This window comes from Scatophagus argus, chromosome 24 (assembly GCF_020382885.2).
Source record: "Scatophagus argus isolate fScaArg1 chromosome 24, fScaArg1.pri, whole genome shotgun sequence".
NCBI classification, from domain to species: domain Eukaryota; kingdom Metazoa; phylum Chordata; class Actinopteri; family Scatophagidae; genus Scatophagus; species Scatophagus argus.
The window spans coordinates 9,386,070-9,403,977 of record NC_058516.1 but is presented as its reverse complement, the minus strand read 5'-3'; the positions used below and the strand labels follow the sequence as shown (position 1 = coordinate 9,403,977).

Genomic DNA, 17,908 nt, shown 5'->3' with positions numbered 1-17,908 from the left:
TATAACCTGACTGTTTTCTTTAGATGTGCTCTTGATTTTACAACAAACATTCAGATTTGTAGTCATAGTTTATAAGGATTTATAAATTCTATAAATTTCTATATAAATAAGGTTTGTGCTTGTATTACTTGTGTGAAAGAGTGAGCATTGTCTGAAGTCTTGTAGCTCTTGGTGACTGTCCTGCCTGTGTCAGGGAGATATGACCTTGAGCCAAGGCTGGTGAACTGTTGATTGATCTCCATTTGCCTTTGCCTCGTAGGAGGAGGATGTGCGGAGCGCGAAACTGACCTGGATGTTAAACGGAGTGCGAAATCTGAAACTATTAAAAAAAAAAAGAGAAGAAATAAAAGGTGCAAACCAAGTGGCATGAGAGGGAGAGTAAGAGCAATGAAAATATAACTGCCTTTGCAACATGACACGAAAAACATGAGGAAATATTTTTCTCTACCATATAATGCAAGTTAGAAATGTTTGCCTGAGTTGTTGATTTAGTTGGCACATCCTCAAGTGACAGCTGACAACTTATGGGATCGCATGTAAGTCAAAGGTCCGCTGAGTATAATATCAACGCTGATGATCGGATCAATCTCAACCAATACCCATAATGAGCCTCTTTAAGGTCCCCTCATTTAATCGTTACCTACATTTGTCTTTGACGTGAACCCATAACCACAAATTTTCTGTGACGCTCTTGACTAATGCTTACCCTCCCTTCCATCGCTTTCTAAATCAGTCGCTATTGTGTCCTGTGACGAACGCACCCGCTGGAAAACCTTGAATCGATAACCTTGGCTGTGTTTTAGCTAAAGTCATGGAGACTGTAATGATGCTTAACAGCCCATTAAGGTGATGGAGACCTCCGGTATGGTGTCATGGTATGACACATGAGGGACGAGCCATGGCTCTGAACACCTGAGGGAGGCTATGTTCACAGAGGCAAAATGCACTTTCCACGTTAGATACAGTTGTAGTTTCAAGGGAGTCACACCTTATCTTATATTTACACTTGATTGTTATTGTTATGTTAACCATTTAAAAAATCCAACATGGGAAAAGATGGACATTTTTCCTCTAATATGTGTAATTATGTTTAATTGTCCATCAGAATAGGGAATCCTTTCTCTGCATACACAGAAGGTGGTTATGACGCATATTTAGCAATTCATGAAAGCTCTGTGTTTCCCTAGCTACAGTGCCAAACAACTAACTGAGGCTGGAGAAGTTTCTTTTGTTTTCATTCTATTGTTTGGTGACCTTAGCTGTATAAGAGGCTCATTCTCCATTGTTTGCCTCCGCAGTGAAATTGATTAACATTAGGCTATAACTGCAGCAAAGATTTGGGGACAAACATTGGGCACCATTATCTTTCACACAGTGTGACAAAATGAAGTCGTAATTAGTATCAGGCGCTTCAGAAAACAACGCGTCTAAATCCAGTGAAAGTGCAGTCCATTAAGTTGTGCATGCATTTGCACTCGCATGTGTAATTGATGGTTACCCCGTGCTGATCAAAAGAGACTTAATGTCGCGGCAGATGGCAATAACAGAGGAGGAAGAAGAGCTGTGAGAGTGTGCAAGAGAGGCTGCATAAAAACCAGAGAAAGGGCATGAGAGAGCAAATGAAAGGTTAAGTGCAGGCAAAGTGAATATTCATGTATATAAAATGATATGTTTTATTGCCTGAGTGTGAATGAGCCTTGTTATTAAAATGATACAAACCTCTTGGCTGCAAATGCCGGTAACATTAACTGATATAACAATTCTGTTTTGTCCATGTGTTTCAGCAGAAATTCCCAACAGCTAACCTCTAAGTCCTTTTTATTTGTTTGTTTACAACCTGTGATGGCTGCAACAATCATCCGTGCTTCCTTTAACATCAGCATTAAAATAACTGAAGCGCATTGCGATCACATTGCGATTACACAGCATGACAATTGACTAATCCAACATGACATTAATACATCTGGTGGACTGGCAGATTTCACAGCCTTCAAAAGCCTCACTGACGGGCGGGGGGCAATACAGCTCAAAGACCTCGGCTGTTCCTTTGACTTTTACTGTAAACAGTATCCATTTATTTCAAATCAACAGACCGTGTGGGACAAGACTCTGCGTAGCGTAAATCAGACATTACACTGCTGCTTGTGGACTGTCTGGTGGTGGTGGTGGTGGGATGTCAAGTGCAGAAATGTCTAAAAAGCATACGCATTTCAGCATACAAACACACCCAGATATATAAAGCCAAAGATACTCAAGCAGTCTACTGCGCTGCCCTTCGCCTTTATTCAGGTTGACACAGTCGTTTCGCTGCTTGAGGCTCTGACCGCATTTCACTGCTAGAATAAAAAAAAAAAGAAAAAAAGGATCTCCATGGCAACAGCTTCTGCAGTTTGTAGGTTGTAACGTGGGTGATGACATCATCCCACAACATGGATCAGAAGTACCTGCTGATGCGCATCCCCTCACCTGTCAATCAAAACCCGATGTGCCCTCACACAAACACACATAGACACCCACACACACTCACAGACGCACACACACAAAGATGATGCAGGGAGAGATATCAGCCTTCTGAAACAATATTCACTATGTTTACAAAATGAATCATGCAATGAGGGACTCAGTGTGCCAGATGTTAAAAATACACTCACAATCGATAGACAAATTAAATGGACATCAATACTTGGCACAGAATAATGCCAACGGTCGGTCTTATGTTCTCAAAGGACAGTGCTTTATGGAAGCATTTAAAGCTCAACAAGGGAAGTTCTGAGCACTAGTTTGCTCACTCTGGGGCAGTGGAAATAATATGTGAGCCTTGCAAATACATGGCTGACATTGCCTTTTTATTGCATGATTAGCAAATATTAGGCTGAATGAGAGGGCACGTTGTGATTTGTGATTTGTAATTGCACGGTTTGCTGTCGTTAAACATGAACTGTTGAGAGATATTAGATGTTTCTCAGTGTAGCAAACACTGTACAGAAATACAGATACAGCCATTCCTTTCACCTGAAGGAAATCATCACAATGAGGAGTCCAACAGAGACACAGAGAGAAGTCACATTACAGGTACACGTAGAGAGTAATGTCCAATGCCACCAGAGAGAGTGAAAGAGAAACCACAAATGCCTGTGAGAAAGGAGCCACAAAGGCTGTTAATTTGTGTGATACAAACATGGGAAAGACAGCAAAGAAATACACTGCACAAGAGGGAGCAAGGATAAAATGTTGGGAGAGTTGAGATGAGAAGAGTGAAATATGGCAGGGAGGGAAGACAGATAGAGAGATGCCACAAGCATGAACAGATGGCTGAGGAGGGAGTCGGGAAGAGCGAGAGAGAAAGAGGGAGAGAAATCTGGATCAGGCTGAAAAAGGCCTCGAATTCACTTTGGGGAATGCAGTAAGTAGGACAGGCAAAACTTAAATTCCATAAAAAAAGAGACCCAAAAATAACCCAAAGGAGAACAAACCACTGAAGCCTGGGAGCTATGTTAGCTGGTCAGTCAAAACAGAGCTGGCTCTGCTGCTTTGAAGAACAGTCAAGTCCTTGGGATTCATAATCTACCTGAGGAAGAGCTCGAAAAGCGGCGACTGGAATCTGTTGATCTATGCAAATTCAGCAACGATGGAAAAATGATAAACAGGGACAGCCCCGATGCAAATTAAGTCTCCTAAAGGAGGCAGATTCATCCATATGGATGTGAAGGTGGAGCTACAGCAGATACTGTAAATCACGCAAGATCGGAGCGAGTAAGCAGAACTTCTTCAAAGTTCAAGTTGAACTCCTGGCTGATTTTTTTTTTTTATTCAGAAACCAGAGCTTTACTTTGTCTCCCCGACACCTTTTTGCACTCAGCCATTAAAGGAACAGTTCCTATTTTTTCCCTCACGCTTAAGGCAATGGCAATATACAGTAAGAGCTAGTCATTAACTCAACAATTCCTTCATATCTTTTCATTTTTTAATTTCTGAGAGCCCTATTTGAACATAAGAAATGATGTGGCTCATTAAGTGGGTTGAACCAATGCCATTATATTGTAATATGAAACCCACCCCCGTGGCCGATATAAAGCGGCCCTGTGGCGGCCGTCTACCGTTCTCCACTTCACTCTGTGCTTTTCCAATCACTTCGCTGTGTGCAGTGATCTCACTCAGGCGCACACACATCTTCAAATACAAAGCACCCCAGGAGGTTGCGTGCGTTGGTACTCTCCACCAGACGTGGGATGACAGTAGAGCGACTGTCAGACTGACGGCTGCTGGATGAGCGTAGATCGCTGCATTATACTCTCTGACAAAAACGACATGGAGACGTAAAGATGTGATGCTGCTGTGTACGCATGCACCCGTCTCAATTAAAGCGTAAACGCCGCAGAACTCCGCGTGCGCACATGAACAGCACGATCCAATTTGATTCAGTGTTTGCCGTCCGTGCCTTTGGGGATGTTTTGGATCTGCCTTTCGCCCGATGAGTCATCCACTTGTGTGGATAGAAAATAAAAAAAAATGACGTAGTAATATGATGTATGCCCTTGATTTGTATGCCCTCCAGAGAAGACACACTTGTTTTAAGATGGATTTCTCTGATGGAAGTACAGTGTGCGGTATGTGAAGGCTTATCTTGGTTGGTCTTCCTGAACAAAACTCCAGCAATGTCAGATCACTGTAGAGACATTGATATAAAAGTCACTTCCATTTCAGGATAAGATGTTTTGAGCTGTTAATTCTGACATCAGAATTAATTCAGACAATCTTTATTAGTAGGAATAGCTGCTGCCCAAGGCCAAACACTGGTGATCCAATACTCCATGTCAAGTTTACATGTGGCTGACTCACTGTTACTGAAATGCTGTAAAGATAACTTAATTTCATAGCAGTCAGTTTTGGTCACAGGTCCATAAACATGTCATTGAAAGCTTTTGGACTGAGCTGCCGACAGTCATGCCTTCAGTCCAGCAAAACCTTGCACCTCTAACTCCAACTTTTTTTTTTTTTTTTTTCAGCATGACTGACGTTTAGCTGACATTATTACCCACCTTCAGAAAATAAGAAGTACCATTAGCTGGTAAAGGCCAAGTTCAGATGGTAACAATCATGACAACCTGTCAGAATGTGTCGAGTGGACATCCTGTCTGACAGGGAAAAATCAATACAGCAAAAGCCGTAACCTATTGTCAGATTCAGGGAAATTCTGTGAAAAGTGGCCTCCTGCTCTGAGTGTGTGTGATATTCAGCTTCCTCTCAGTCAGCTGTCAGACATGCTGCCTTCATGTCATGTTGGAAATACAGGAGCTGATAATATATGACCTTAACAAAATAGTAAATACTAAAACATGCCTAAATAAGCAATAACACATACAGTTCTGTACATACTTATATACTGTAACTAGTGCTTGGGGAGTATACAGCCCACAGTCATACCAAACCATGTGGAAAATATGCTTATGTTACCAGCCTGCAGTTTTTTAGTAATGACAAACAAATATATATGTTTTGTTCTGTTACAGGAAGAATTGCAAATTTTGGCTGAGGACTGCAGTTGAAGTCCATACTGGGCAGAAAAAAATACATAATAAAAACAGACTTGGTTCTCTCAGGTCCCTGTGCCTCAGACCAGTCGTCCAATTCTCATTGTTCAATAAGTTGGCACAATTTTTGTGTGCCGTTGCTGTGTTCTGATTTCAAATAGTGTAGAAAATGGCACAAACCGGCCAGTTAGTGAAGTGAAAAGATGTGGTCTATAATATTCAAAGCTTTCTTTATTAATATCCTACTCATAGACTGACAGCTTGACGGTTGAGCTCGATGCCTCGATGTCGGTGCTATCTATGACGCTACTTGATTCCAAAACTGATACATTATGTTGTTATTTAACAACATGGGTAAACAGCTACACGTAGCTTTGCTCTATTACTCTGAATTCCATGTTGAAACTAGTCCATCACACAGAAATTGGACTCCATTATAATTAACAGAGATTTCTGCAGGACACTGACAACAACATAAATTGTATTTAATGGTGACTAATGAACTATAAGCTTCAACTGAACAAACAGTGCAGAGCAGAAACTAACATAAATTGTCTCTTTTATTCTAGTGGTAGCCATGTACGAAGCATCGACGTGAAAGCAGCAAAGGTTAGGAGCATCAGCTGGAAGATCCACAGCTGCTGATAACACTGCAGCTACTGTGCTGCCTCGGACACTGTTGTCATAAGAGACAGGGAGAGTGAGAACAAATATGAGGACCACTGAGGACACAATTTGCATCTTTGACAGGGGATGCGATAAGTGGATGCAACATTGTTTCAGCATTCAATACTTACAAGGGCACCAGCTACAGTAGCAAAAGCGCTAACACAGCTGGCCCAGTGGTTTGCAGTCACTCTTACTGTGCCTCATCTTCTTTATTAACACACATTAAAATACAAGAAAACACACACGCACACACCACAAGAACAAAAACCATGAACACATACTGCGCTGACAGTCACGCAGGCATGTTGCCTCTCTCTATTTCACCCCCGCCCACCCCTTCGCCTCCTGCTTTATTAGTTGATGACTCATAGTTCTGGGTCTCCTAAACTGGGACAATCCACACACTCCATAAACACACATGCGAGCGCACACAGTCAGCTTGCACAATAGTGCACTACAGACACATCTACATGCACACATAGAATGCTCTCACAAACATGCACTCGCACACACACACACACACACACAGGGACAACTTGGCAACAACCAGCGTCACAGCCCGGGGACTCTGGAGCTGCCTGGTGTTGATAGGTTAGTGCTGTTTTGCTTTCACACATCCAAAAAACTGAGAGTGCTAAATATCAGTGCCACCTGCTTCTTCCATGAAATTGGCTAATTAAGCTTATCTTGGGAAGACCTTACTTATCTACTCTACCTACCACTGAGTGAAGGCAGCTTTTTGACTGGACTACAACTCAGTATTATGAAGTGGGCCTACTATTTAGGCATAAATGCCATGCAAAAATAAATTTCCCCAGTGGCATCAATACAATCCAAATTTTGCTTCGGTGATGCTTTTTCTCTAAAGTTTGATTTATTTATGATACTTTGATGCCACTTTGAATTTATAATCAGCTCGGCCAAGTTCTACTTCTAGTTTCCAAATGAACTGAACTCGAGACGTCTCTTGGTGTAAGCGTGAGCACTGACTTTCACGCTTTTTAGTAAAGCTGCACCGGGCACTTTTGCACTTTAACAGTGGCAGTGAGAGATAACTGTTTTTTTTTTTTGGTTTTTTTTTTGCTTTTTTGAAAGTTGGAAAGACTTCATTACCAAAAAAATATGTATGTGGTGTCAGGAAGATGCGCACTCTTCAATCATTAATTTTCTCTTCTTGGCGGCTGCTGGGGGAGGAGACGTGGCAGCACATTGAGCCATCGTTTCGGTGATTTCTCCATTTGCTCTTTGACTGCTGGATGAAGGAAATGTTTTGTGATGAAGTTTTGATCTATTTAATTTGTGTGGAGATTTTTTAACGACCACACTTACTGTATAAACCTTTTGCATCGAGAATAATACATTCCATTTAGAAGAAGCACACTGAACGACTCGGGTAATCAGAGGATCTCTGTGTTGAGTGACAGCGTGGGTTCTGGATGATAATGGCTGGATATGGAAGCATTAGTCCTGCATGATTATTTGTCTGAATATTGCGAGTGTCAGAGAGGGGGAGGAGATGAAAAAGAAATCATGGTAAAAGTGATAAACAAAAAGAATGAAGAATAAGAGAATGAGCTGTTTGTATGCCTTTCCTGTCTGTTTTAATGTACTTGTGTGAGTCGTGTGTGTGCAAGGAAGCAAAACTGCCCAGCTATTTAAAAAAAAGAACAAAACAAACAAACAAAAAAAAAACGAAATCAGTGAAAATGTGCCAGACAGGGTGCATAAAACCATGATGTCAACCTTCTGCTTGACCTTAAGCAAGCAGTTTTATTTGCCTATACTAAACCAAACTGCCATAAGAGAGCTTTGACAGCCAAATGATAGGACAGGACTGTGTCTCTTCTTGTGCAGTCAGGACATGTCCAGCTCTTTCTGTCAGTACAATATCTGGGCAGAAAGTAAGGCCCAAGACGCAAAGTGGTTGTGTTTAGTCTCTTAATTAATCGAGGGTCTGTTTTGGGCATGACATGAATGAAAACAATAAGTGTGTCCTCTCTCATTCCATTCTGGTGCAGTAACATTAGTGTGCCGGTGTAGGTGCATCTTACTATCTGAACAGTGTGCCCTTCAAATAGCAGGAAAATACTGTGCCATTGACTTCAAACTATGTTTTTGTTGGCCAGTTGCGCAACTGCTAGCTGCAGCATTAAGATAGCAACGTACTGGCAACGCGCCTGACCAATCCTGATTTTAGGACCATCATGCCCCTGGGCACAAAGATGGGGTGCTGGTGGAGATACAGTAATTAGATATTGTGCAAAATCTAGAGATACTGCATGTAATGAACAGAAGAGCATTACGCAATCCAGTCCTGCGAACTATTTTATGGGGGAAATAAAGGAGAAACAAAGAAAATTCTGAAAAATATGTTGATGCCTTTCCACCAGATTCAGCAGCTAACCAGGAACCAGGAACCCACTGATGTACATGTCCTCTAAAAATCCTTTTGTCTTAACTATGTACTATGTCACTGTCATAATCGAAATCAATATGAGTTCTCTGTCACTGCATGGATGCTCAGTGTCTTCTCTCTGGCCTGTGGTTTGCAGGGAGAATGAATAGTCTGGTGTGTGTTTGCTAAAGAAGAGAGCGAGGCTTCCATGTTATGGTTAACCTCAGTCTCAGAGATTAAACCTGAGTGCTGCCAAGACAGCTGGCATAATCGCTGTAGTCTCTCTCAGCAGGAATCAGGAAAAGAAACTAAATCTGTTTTCTTTCTTTCTTTCTTTTTTTTTTTTTTTTTACCATTAACTATTTTCTGGGCACTTTGGTTTCATTGTTGAGAACATTTTGGTCCCTTCCAAAAGCAATAGGTCGAACCGTGAAGTAACAATTTTCAATTTCATGCTGGCAAGTACATCTTGTGACTCTCACCCAGAATGCTGGAGGAGGATCTGCCTGCTCATAAGTTATGTCCCAACTGCGCACTACTCAATGTGCTGATTGTATTCAGCTGTGTGTTAAAAATGACAAAAGTGAGCCCACCAACCAATTCCAGCTTGTATGCACTGAGGGTACTGTTGATGGAATCTTTTCTCCCACAATGCAACATCATGCAACACACCAGTAAAACAAACAAACAAACAAGAAAGGGGACTTAATTTTGTATAATATAATTATGCATTTGTTAGCATATATAGGACAACATCATATGTATGTAATAATAATTCAAAAAAGTACAAATTCTTTCAAATAATTCAAATAATTTTGAATTTATTGTATTTGTTTTATGATGGATTAGTAGGATTAGTACAAATCATACAAATTAAGAGTCCTCAGAAATTCCTCAGGTGAGTATTCAAAAGAATATAACTGTACTACTGTATTTCTGATAGAGATACACAACAGAACAAATTAATAAATAAATACAAAATAAATGTAATATTAATGTCTATGGGGGGGATACGTGGAAGAGCACAGCAGGAAGAACAAAGAGAAAATAATTACATTTAGATAGTTAGATAAATAGATATACTTGAAATGACAGTGGGCACTAATCACTCACCGGTTAGTTAAATGCCATCATATTGCATATCAGGAACCTGATGTCATTGTATGAGGACAACTCTACTCTGTATTCTATTATCTATGTTCTATTTTATTCTATTTTGGTCTGCAGAGTGGTCAGGGCCTACGTGAGCGTGTTATAATCCCTCCCACTGCTGAGGAAAAAATACTGTTCCTTTACCCGAGGTAGAAGCAAGGTGTTGCCTGACTCATAGCGGTTATGAGACAAATATCCGCAACATTTCATCTGACACATTCATATTCCCTGTTGCATGACCGCCCACAGACCAAACACAGGACCGCAGCTGTAGATACAATGGACCAACACAAAGCATACGGATACAGTGTGCAGAGAGACAAATCTGACCATACCAGATTGCTTTAGCACATATAAATCCCTTGAGGTGACAGTATGAGGTGGTAAAAGCTGCATAAGACCTTTGTGTGTGTGTGTCAGTGTGAATGTGTGGCTGTTTGTGTGAATGCTGAACATTTGTTCCTGATACTGCTTGTTTGAAAAATACTGCATTTTAACTGTATGTGCACATATCTGTGTGAATATGCTACATCATGGCATCATATTGCAGATCTGTGCGCTCATGTATTCTTATATGTCATTTGCCAAAGTTTGTTGCCACTGTCATCTCCCTCCCCCTCCCGACCGTAATCCTGGCCCTCTAGCTCTTTGGATAGACATCAGAGGCTCCCCTATCTCTTCCTGTCTCTGTCTCTCAGAGACACACACACATACACAATCAGAAGTTGGCCCAAAAGACCAATGTGAGACCAAAGACAGTGCAAAGGGAGCATCGCCAAACCAAGGTCGTGCTCCAGGGCGAAGAGGAGGCACTGTCATCTCAGTCCAACCTGGATGCACAGTCACATAAATGCAGCCAGAAGGAAACCAATATAGCCACCTGTTTGGCTGGACATACTGCAAGGGCAATTAGTTCAACCGGGCAATGCACAGGCGCTGCCAAGGGAATGACGATGAGGAGAAAGTTTGCAGGGTTTGCATTTTGGCTGTGAGCTTTGCTGTGGAATTGGCTTTAAGGGAGAGTGCCTGAAAAAAAAACAAGCTACTCTGCTTGTGATAGCACTTCCAGGGGAAAAAAAAGATCAACATAATCCAGTGGTGAGACAGAACTTTAAAGAAAAAAGGCAGTAAACAACCCAAAAAAATTAGATTAAAACATTTTCTGCAATTCCAACTGACAAAGGTCTCGCTTGCTGGTAGCTGAAGTTGAATAGAGTCTGCCATCAGAACAAGGAGACACCACCTTGTTCAGCTTACACTGAGAGCTAATCTAATGGCTGTGAAAATCACTGTGCTTAACTGCCACAGTAAAATGTGAGTTTAATTTTAAAGCAGGTGGCCTTTGGGTAGCAAGCTGTCAGACAATGCTGAACAAGTCACTGAATGAGTCTTCTTGCTGTCTGTAGTCCATATGTCGGTGTTTATCCCAAGTTGACTATCAGATGCAGGGTATAGCGGAAAAGCTACTAATACGTGACGGCAAGGAAGGAGAGAGCACAGTGTCTGTGTATGTGTGCATGGTGAGGGAGTGTTTTTAATTTTAAATTCTAGCTCAGACTTGAAATACACATCTGTTGATGGTGCAACAGCATAAAAACGGCATAGGCTGCACTCAGTTCGTACATGTGCCGTAGAAGCACGACAGATGGGAGTCAAGGGAAGGCTAAATAAAGCAAAATCACATGATAACCCCAAAAACTTTAGCTGAAAAGTTACACTGTGCTGAAGCAAACCTGAAAGCACTAAAGAGATTGTTGTATTAAAATAGAAATTCTTGAATTTAATGCAAAATGTGATTGGCCTACTACTGCAACAGGCTGGCACGTTGTATTTATAGTACTCTATTGGTATCAGTGTGCACCTTAGATGTTTCATGAAAAGCCTGTTCTTGCATCTGCTAGTCAGCCGGCCTCCTCAAAACAGTTTCATAATCTATTGATCTGCTATGATATGAATCTGACAAAGGCAGAAGTCTTGCAACCTTCCTGTGGGCCTGTATGCAGGTGCAAAGCAGCAACGGAGCACTTACATTTAAAAATAGAAAATGACAAACCATACTTTCTGTAAACTACATGCCAAAGCCCAATTTATGATTAATGAGTCTGCCCAGACACGGGAAGCAGTGTTGGTGCAGACAAGAGGCAGTGTATCTTAATACTCAAGTGCCTTGGCCAGTTCTTGATGCTATTTTGTGCTAAGGAGAGAAAACGCCTTCAGCCATTTTTCCTCTTAGCTTGCAGAGACAGGTACAAAGCTGCAGGTGGGAGTCGCTGACAGGAAGCAGAGCGTAGAGCGGTCAATGTGGGACAATAGCTTGACTTTTGAGGTGAATCGCAATCTAAAAATGTGAACTTGGTATCTGCCCTGTGGTCTGCTCTGGCGAACTTCATCAACCGTTGGGGAAAATGATCTTCTTGTGGTCCAGCGGGGCGATCAGATCTCGTGATTGTCCCCCTCATTACCGTACTTATGTAAAACACTAATGGGAGCATTCCTTTGCCAAGAATCCCCTCCAATCACCACCAGCAACCCCCTTCGCCAAATATGACAGTCACGATTTATGCCTCCACGCTGCAGGGCATATTAACCATTTGGGACAGTGTGCTGCCTTGCATCCACTTTCATCTGTAATAAGTCAAGGTAAGACACCATCATATTTCATCCCCTCTGTGAATCTTAAATGATCTTGCTCACTTTTTCCTCCTTCCTCTGACTCTTTGCCCAAACTCCCTCTACCTTCATTTCCCTCTCATTCTTTTTCCTCTTCTCTCTTCATCTTTATCTCACTCTGTCTTCTATTCCCTCCAGGGCCTTGACTCATCTGGAGACTTGCCAGGAATGCAGATAGGATCACTCGCAGATGTACAATAACTTGAGGGGAATAAATAATGCCCTAATTGAGAGAAATGATGTAATATTGATCCTAAGGCCTCTCAACCTTTGGCATCGTTGGAGCGTTCTGCCGAGCTTGTGACATTTAGAGGGATGAATGGGGAGTATATGTGAGAGAGAGCGTGCCTGATATTGGGAATAGGTGTTGCTGAGTCCATGCTGTGTGAGACTCTTCGTTGTGAAACTAAAATGTGTCTGGTGGTTCAATACGTACGAGCTAGGTCACGTTTCCCTGCTGGCAGAATGTACCTATCGCAACACCAAGCTGCTGCATTGTATAGAGTTTGATTTTAAAGATGTGTTTAATTTAAAACTAGAGAAAATATCAGCAGGTGCTGCTTGTATCTGTGCCATAAAGACTGGTGAGTGGCTTTAGCACTCGAGTCTAGTTCCAGACTGCATTTGGGGTTAAAGTGAAATCAAACATAAGGAGTCTCATCAATGAGAAGTGCAAATTCTGCACACATTCAAGCCAAGCTGTGCAGGCTTTAAGGTCAAACTTTTTATGTTTCATTTCAAAGTTTTATTTGAAGTATTTTTATTGTACCATTATGTAAATTAGGCCTTTACTACAGACATAAACTTGGCTGAAACCTTTGAATGTTTTTACACCTTTTCTGTCTGGTGCCAGTTTAGTTTGGTTTGTTTAGGCTTGTGTCAGAGGTTTGGTTCTTAACAAACTGGTTGTGCAATTAGCATGCTGTGTGAAATTCTGTATTTCATGTTTAATGTATTGAATGTGCTTTTATGTGCTCAACAAGTTGAGCTGCAAAGTGGGCAGGTGTCCTATGAAGACAATACATGACACAAGTGTGAAAAATAAACAGAAAAAAGAAATCAATAAACTCTTGTGATCATTATGTCTTCTTGGCCCTTCGACGTTTGCATCATCTCTCCAGGACTCTTGATATTTACCTTGAACATGATCTATCATATGTGTCTACCCATCTGTGGCATGGTGTGCCTTCATCCCATGGCAGACTGTCAGCAGGACATCCAAGACATCAATATTAATCATTCAATTTAGAAAACTATGCTTGAATCAATGCAAAAGGATCCCAATCATCACACCAGTAGAAGATCAAATCCATACAGCTACAGGAAGAAATCTGTTCCAGGATAATGGGATAATCAACATTCATAGATTGATAAAGTCAAGTAAAGGTTATACATTTCACATCCATCTGCTGGACTGAGTTTCAAGCACATTCTAACAGTCTGGAGAAAGTTGACATTTTGTCTACTGTCTGAGTGCAGTTCATCATTTCTTACTAACGGTGCACAAGTAAAATTTACTGCGAGAAGGATCTGAATTTGTCTCTCCATTTAGATTTTAAGCTTAATGTGAGGGTGTCAATATCAGTTTAAAGGAAATGGGAGTCTCATAGCGACCTGGCATGCACCGGAATAACAGCATATTGATGTGGCTATCCCCATCATTATCAAAGGACTGCAAATTACAATTTGATGCAGCTGCCGACTCAATTTGGAATAATAATGGTTTTGTTCTGAGGTGCCCTCTGTTCACATCATTATACAATGCAGCTCCTAGCGATGAGTGACTTAAGAGCAAGTCACAGTTTACAGTGTTATTATTCACCAGCTAACAAATGAAGAAGCTCAACCTCTGAGAGGAGTGCAGACTGTCAGATTGTTATGGAGAGGCTGCGTCGCACAAAGAGTCTAACTGAGAGGAAGTGATACTGATTTTTAACTGTCATTTCAAGAACGCCGTTTGCATTGCTCAATCTCTATTTATTTTGTTTTCATAATCACAAAGTAGAACAATGGTAGGCTACACCTATGCAGGGAGAAAGAAAAAGATCATTTGTCCGTGGACAGCACCTATATGGTGGCTGCGTTTTGAAATGGGGGTGTATCTGTGACCTTTTCACCATTTCCTGTTTTCACAATTTGCTGGTGAGCTATTGCACATCTATGACTGAAAACAAAAAATTCACTCCCATACCCTGAAGGGTCCCAAAAAGCTTTGTGGAAATGCATAGCAAATCACTAACTGAGGTGCAAGAGGACAAAAAGACAATGTAGTTTTGGGGAGAGTGAAAATACCAGAAAAATCAATTCAAATACTCTGACATGGAACAACTCTTGGGATGGATCGAATATTACAGATTAATGATGTATAATAGTACAACACATAGTTGCTCTGTTAAGCATTAATGTGGAAGCTTAAAAGTGGATTGTGGAAGAATTTAACAAAGAGGCTCTGACACCATCATCCCATGTTCTCTCCACTGCAATTTCAGAAAAATTGCTACGTCGTTATGTCAAGTGTCGGGAGATGAAGTGTGATATCCCGAGGGCGGAGGCACTCAAAAGGTTCTGAAGTTTTAACAGCCAATCAAGATCACAGGTCAACTTGCCTGGTATTCCCAGAATGAATTTCACAAACAGAGGCCACGATGGTTGTAAATTCAATCTAGCCTGAAATAAAATGTCAGGATAGGTAGGCCCACAAGTGACACATCAGCCCTGCATAGAAAACAGCTTAATAACAAATCGAACCTGGCAGCAGAATAAAGGCTAAAGGGGCGGGTTTGTTTCTGCGAGTCAGTTTGGATCCCTGTTTGGGTTCCACTCAAGAACACAGAACTGCCGTAAACATTTTCTTTTGCACATTCACTCACAATTCACTCCCAGTGTTTGCAAATCGTACACATTAGCGCTCTGCCAGAAACAGGCATGAGCTGCAGTTAGTCTGCTTGGCTAGGCTGCAGTCAATTATTTTACATCTGCACAGACAGAGGGAGCATTGGACCATCAGAGTGAATTGCAGGCCCAAACTTTATCCCATCTGTCCCACAGATGAAGCAGTGAGAAGACGTGCCGACTGAGGGCTGAGAGGAGCATTTACACAACATGTTTTATTAAAGCGTTTTAAATTTAACCAATTATAACTGAGTAACCACGTCCATGAGGAGACAAAAAAGGGAGTGGGCCACAAATGAAAAGTGTGCACTGATTAACTGGGGCCATCCATATAGAAATTACCCATTTCTCTCTGTTCACCCCTCGAGTTCCACAACAAGAGCTAGAAGAGAGTCCCTCCACGTTCGCCTTTCCCTGCTCTCCCTGCTTTCTCCCTCTCACCTGCCTAATTAACTGTCAGTCGAAGCCATTTATGCTTCTATATTTCATGAGGGAATGAATATTAAAATTCTTTCTAAAGTGCCACAACTGTGAAAGGATACGTTTGACTGGGCTCTCAGTAGATGACAAGAGCATGCTAGCCAAACACTAAGAAGAAGTGATAGGGGCTTGTACAGGCAGAGAATCAAATAGATGCTCATATATTATGTACGCAGAGCTGCTCAGGCTGCGGGGAACGTCACTGGGTGCAGAAGCAGAGGGAGGAGCATGGCAAAAATATTCCTTCAAATCCCCATCTAATGAAAGGTAACATCAAGATGAAAATTCAATCAGAGTTCCTGTAGCAAAGGAGATGAAAGTCTAGAGAGACCAAACAACTGAAAATCTCTAACAGTGAACAAAAGTACATCGAAAATACAATTACAATAAATATCAAGCTGAAAATAAGCAATATGCTTCTTTTCTTTGGACTTTCACTGTCTGGTTGGTCAGCAATCAGGTAATGGATTTTAAAATTCACCATCATTCACTATGAAACACTTAATCAGACGAAAAGAACCTGAAAGGCTTTTATCCACCATCAATTTAAAGCTACAATGATTTGCACCTATTTTCTGATTACCACCTTTTACCTCTGCAAGCCAGTTGTGTTTAACACCCATAACAAATTTACTTCAAAGGAAGCCTTCATCATGACCCATTTTCTGTTTCACCAACAGCTGAGCTTTCGCCCAGTAAGGCACACAGCGGGAATTTTCCCATGAGCACCAAAAGCCGGCAAGACAAACAAAAGACCACCATTCTGAGGCAGCCACGGCGCTTATTTGAAGTAAAGCTAGCATTATAAACTTGAAGATAATGTGAGGGAGGATTATCTGTGGTTTCACAAAAAGTCGAGCTTTGATTCACTACTGACTCATTACAGCTCGACAAACACAAGCTGCATCCACGTCGCAAAAGATATGCAGGATAGATGTGATCAGTGCGACTACAGTGAGACGACACTCCATAGGACAGGAGGGAAAAAAAAAGCCCGAGGACATGGTTTTCATGCCCACTGAATCGTTTACTTCTTAATACACAATCGTGTTGAATGACTCATCTTTTTGTCATCTATCATGATTAAAACTCAAGGTCTATTCACAAAGGTGCAGAGATAGAGAGGAGCCGTAACTGAAAACCTTCCACTGAACACCATTCAGTTACTTTAAGTCTGATCTGAAACACAAATGAAACTAACAGGAAGGCACAGGAGATCAATAGAGCACAATTGCTCGAAACATTCCAACACGATTTTTTTTACAAGGTGCCAGCACAGGACACCGGAAAGGGATCATTATAAAAGAAATCTGAGATATATCTGAAAACCTGTGCAAAAGTAAAACTATCTGGTTAGGAGCAAGTGAGTTTTGTTCCCCTGAAAATTGTTAAATTCAGAGGTGCAGACAAGTAGCTGATGTCACTGAGTTTGTTGAACAGCATTTGACTAAATTTGCACTTTTGTATCACATACTGAATGTGTCTTGAAATAATGCTTGAATTATCAAAACGAAGGGTAAAAACAGAGGATGTGTTGAGTTTGCAGCAAATAGGAAAAACAACAAAATTGGGAGCATGACAGAACGATCTTACTAAAATAGGATAAATCAAATACTGGATAAAAACAGTGAAAATTAGAAATAGAGGCCTGTCTCAATTATCATCAAATAATGGCAGATGTGATAAAGAAAGAATTTACACACCAGAAAACCATTATGACTATTTACTAATATCACTTAATCCCTAAAAGAGTCCCGCCATGTATGCACAACAAGGAAGAAACCAACATATATCGGTTAAACCAAAGCCACAGTTAAGTACGACGGCGCCTAACTTGCATTGGCTACAATCAACTTAATCTAGAAATCTAAAGCAATGCCATTGTGACGAGCTGGCACACGCCACAAGTGTGAAGCGGCATGTTCCGTCGACAGATAATCTATCAGTGTGGGGAATGAAACATGTTTCCTTACCTATTGCCATCTCTATGACACTCATTTGGTTCTCTGAAGGCGAGAGGATTTTTGGCGGCTTGTCTGTCAGGGGAGCTGTGAAAAGACAAACAGAGAGAAAGGAGGAGCACATTAAATTCCACATCTGTCTCCCCCCGTGGACAGTG

The 17,908-nt window shown here is 41.3% G+C and overlaps 1 protein-coding gene across 3 annotated transcripts in view; it reads right to left on the bottom strand.

Annotated features, from left to right (window-relative positions):
- Positions 1–17,908, bottom strand: part of LOC124055589 (interleukin-1 receptor accessory protein-like 1) — a 258,111-nt gene that overhangs the window by 61,082 nt on the left and 179,121 nt on the right. For all 3 annotated transcript variants that reach the window (XM_046382514.1, XM_046382513.1, XM_046382515.1), the window contains exon 7: positions 17,763–17,837. In XM_046382514.1, the coding sequence (XP_046238470.1) occupies positions 17,763–17,837 (75 nt within the window). The remainder of the gene's footprint in view (positions 1–17,762; positions 17,838–17,908) is intronic.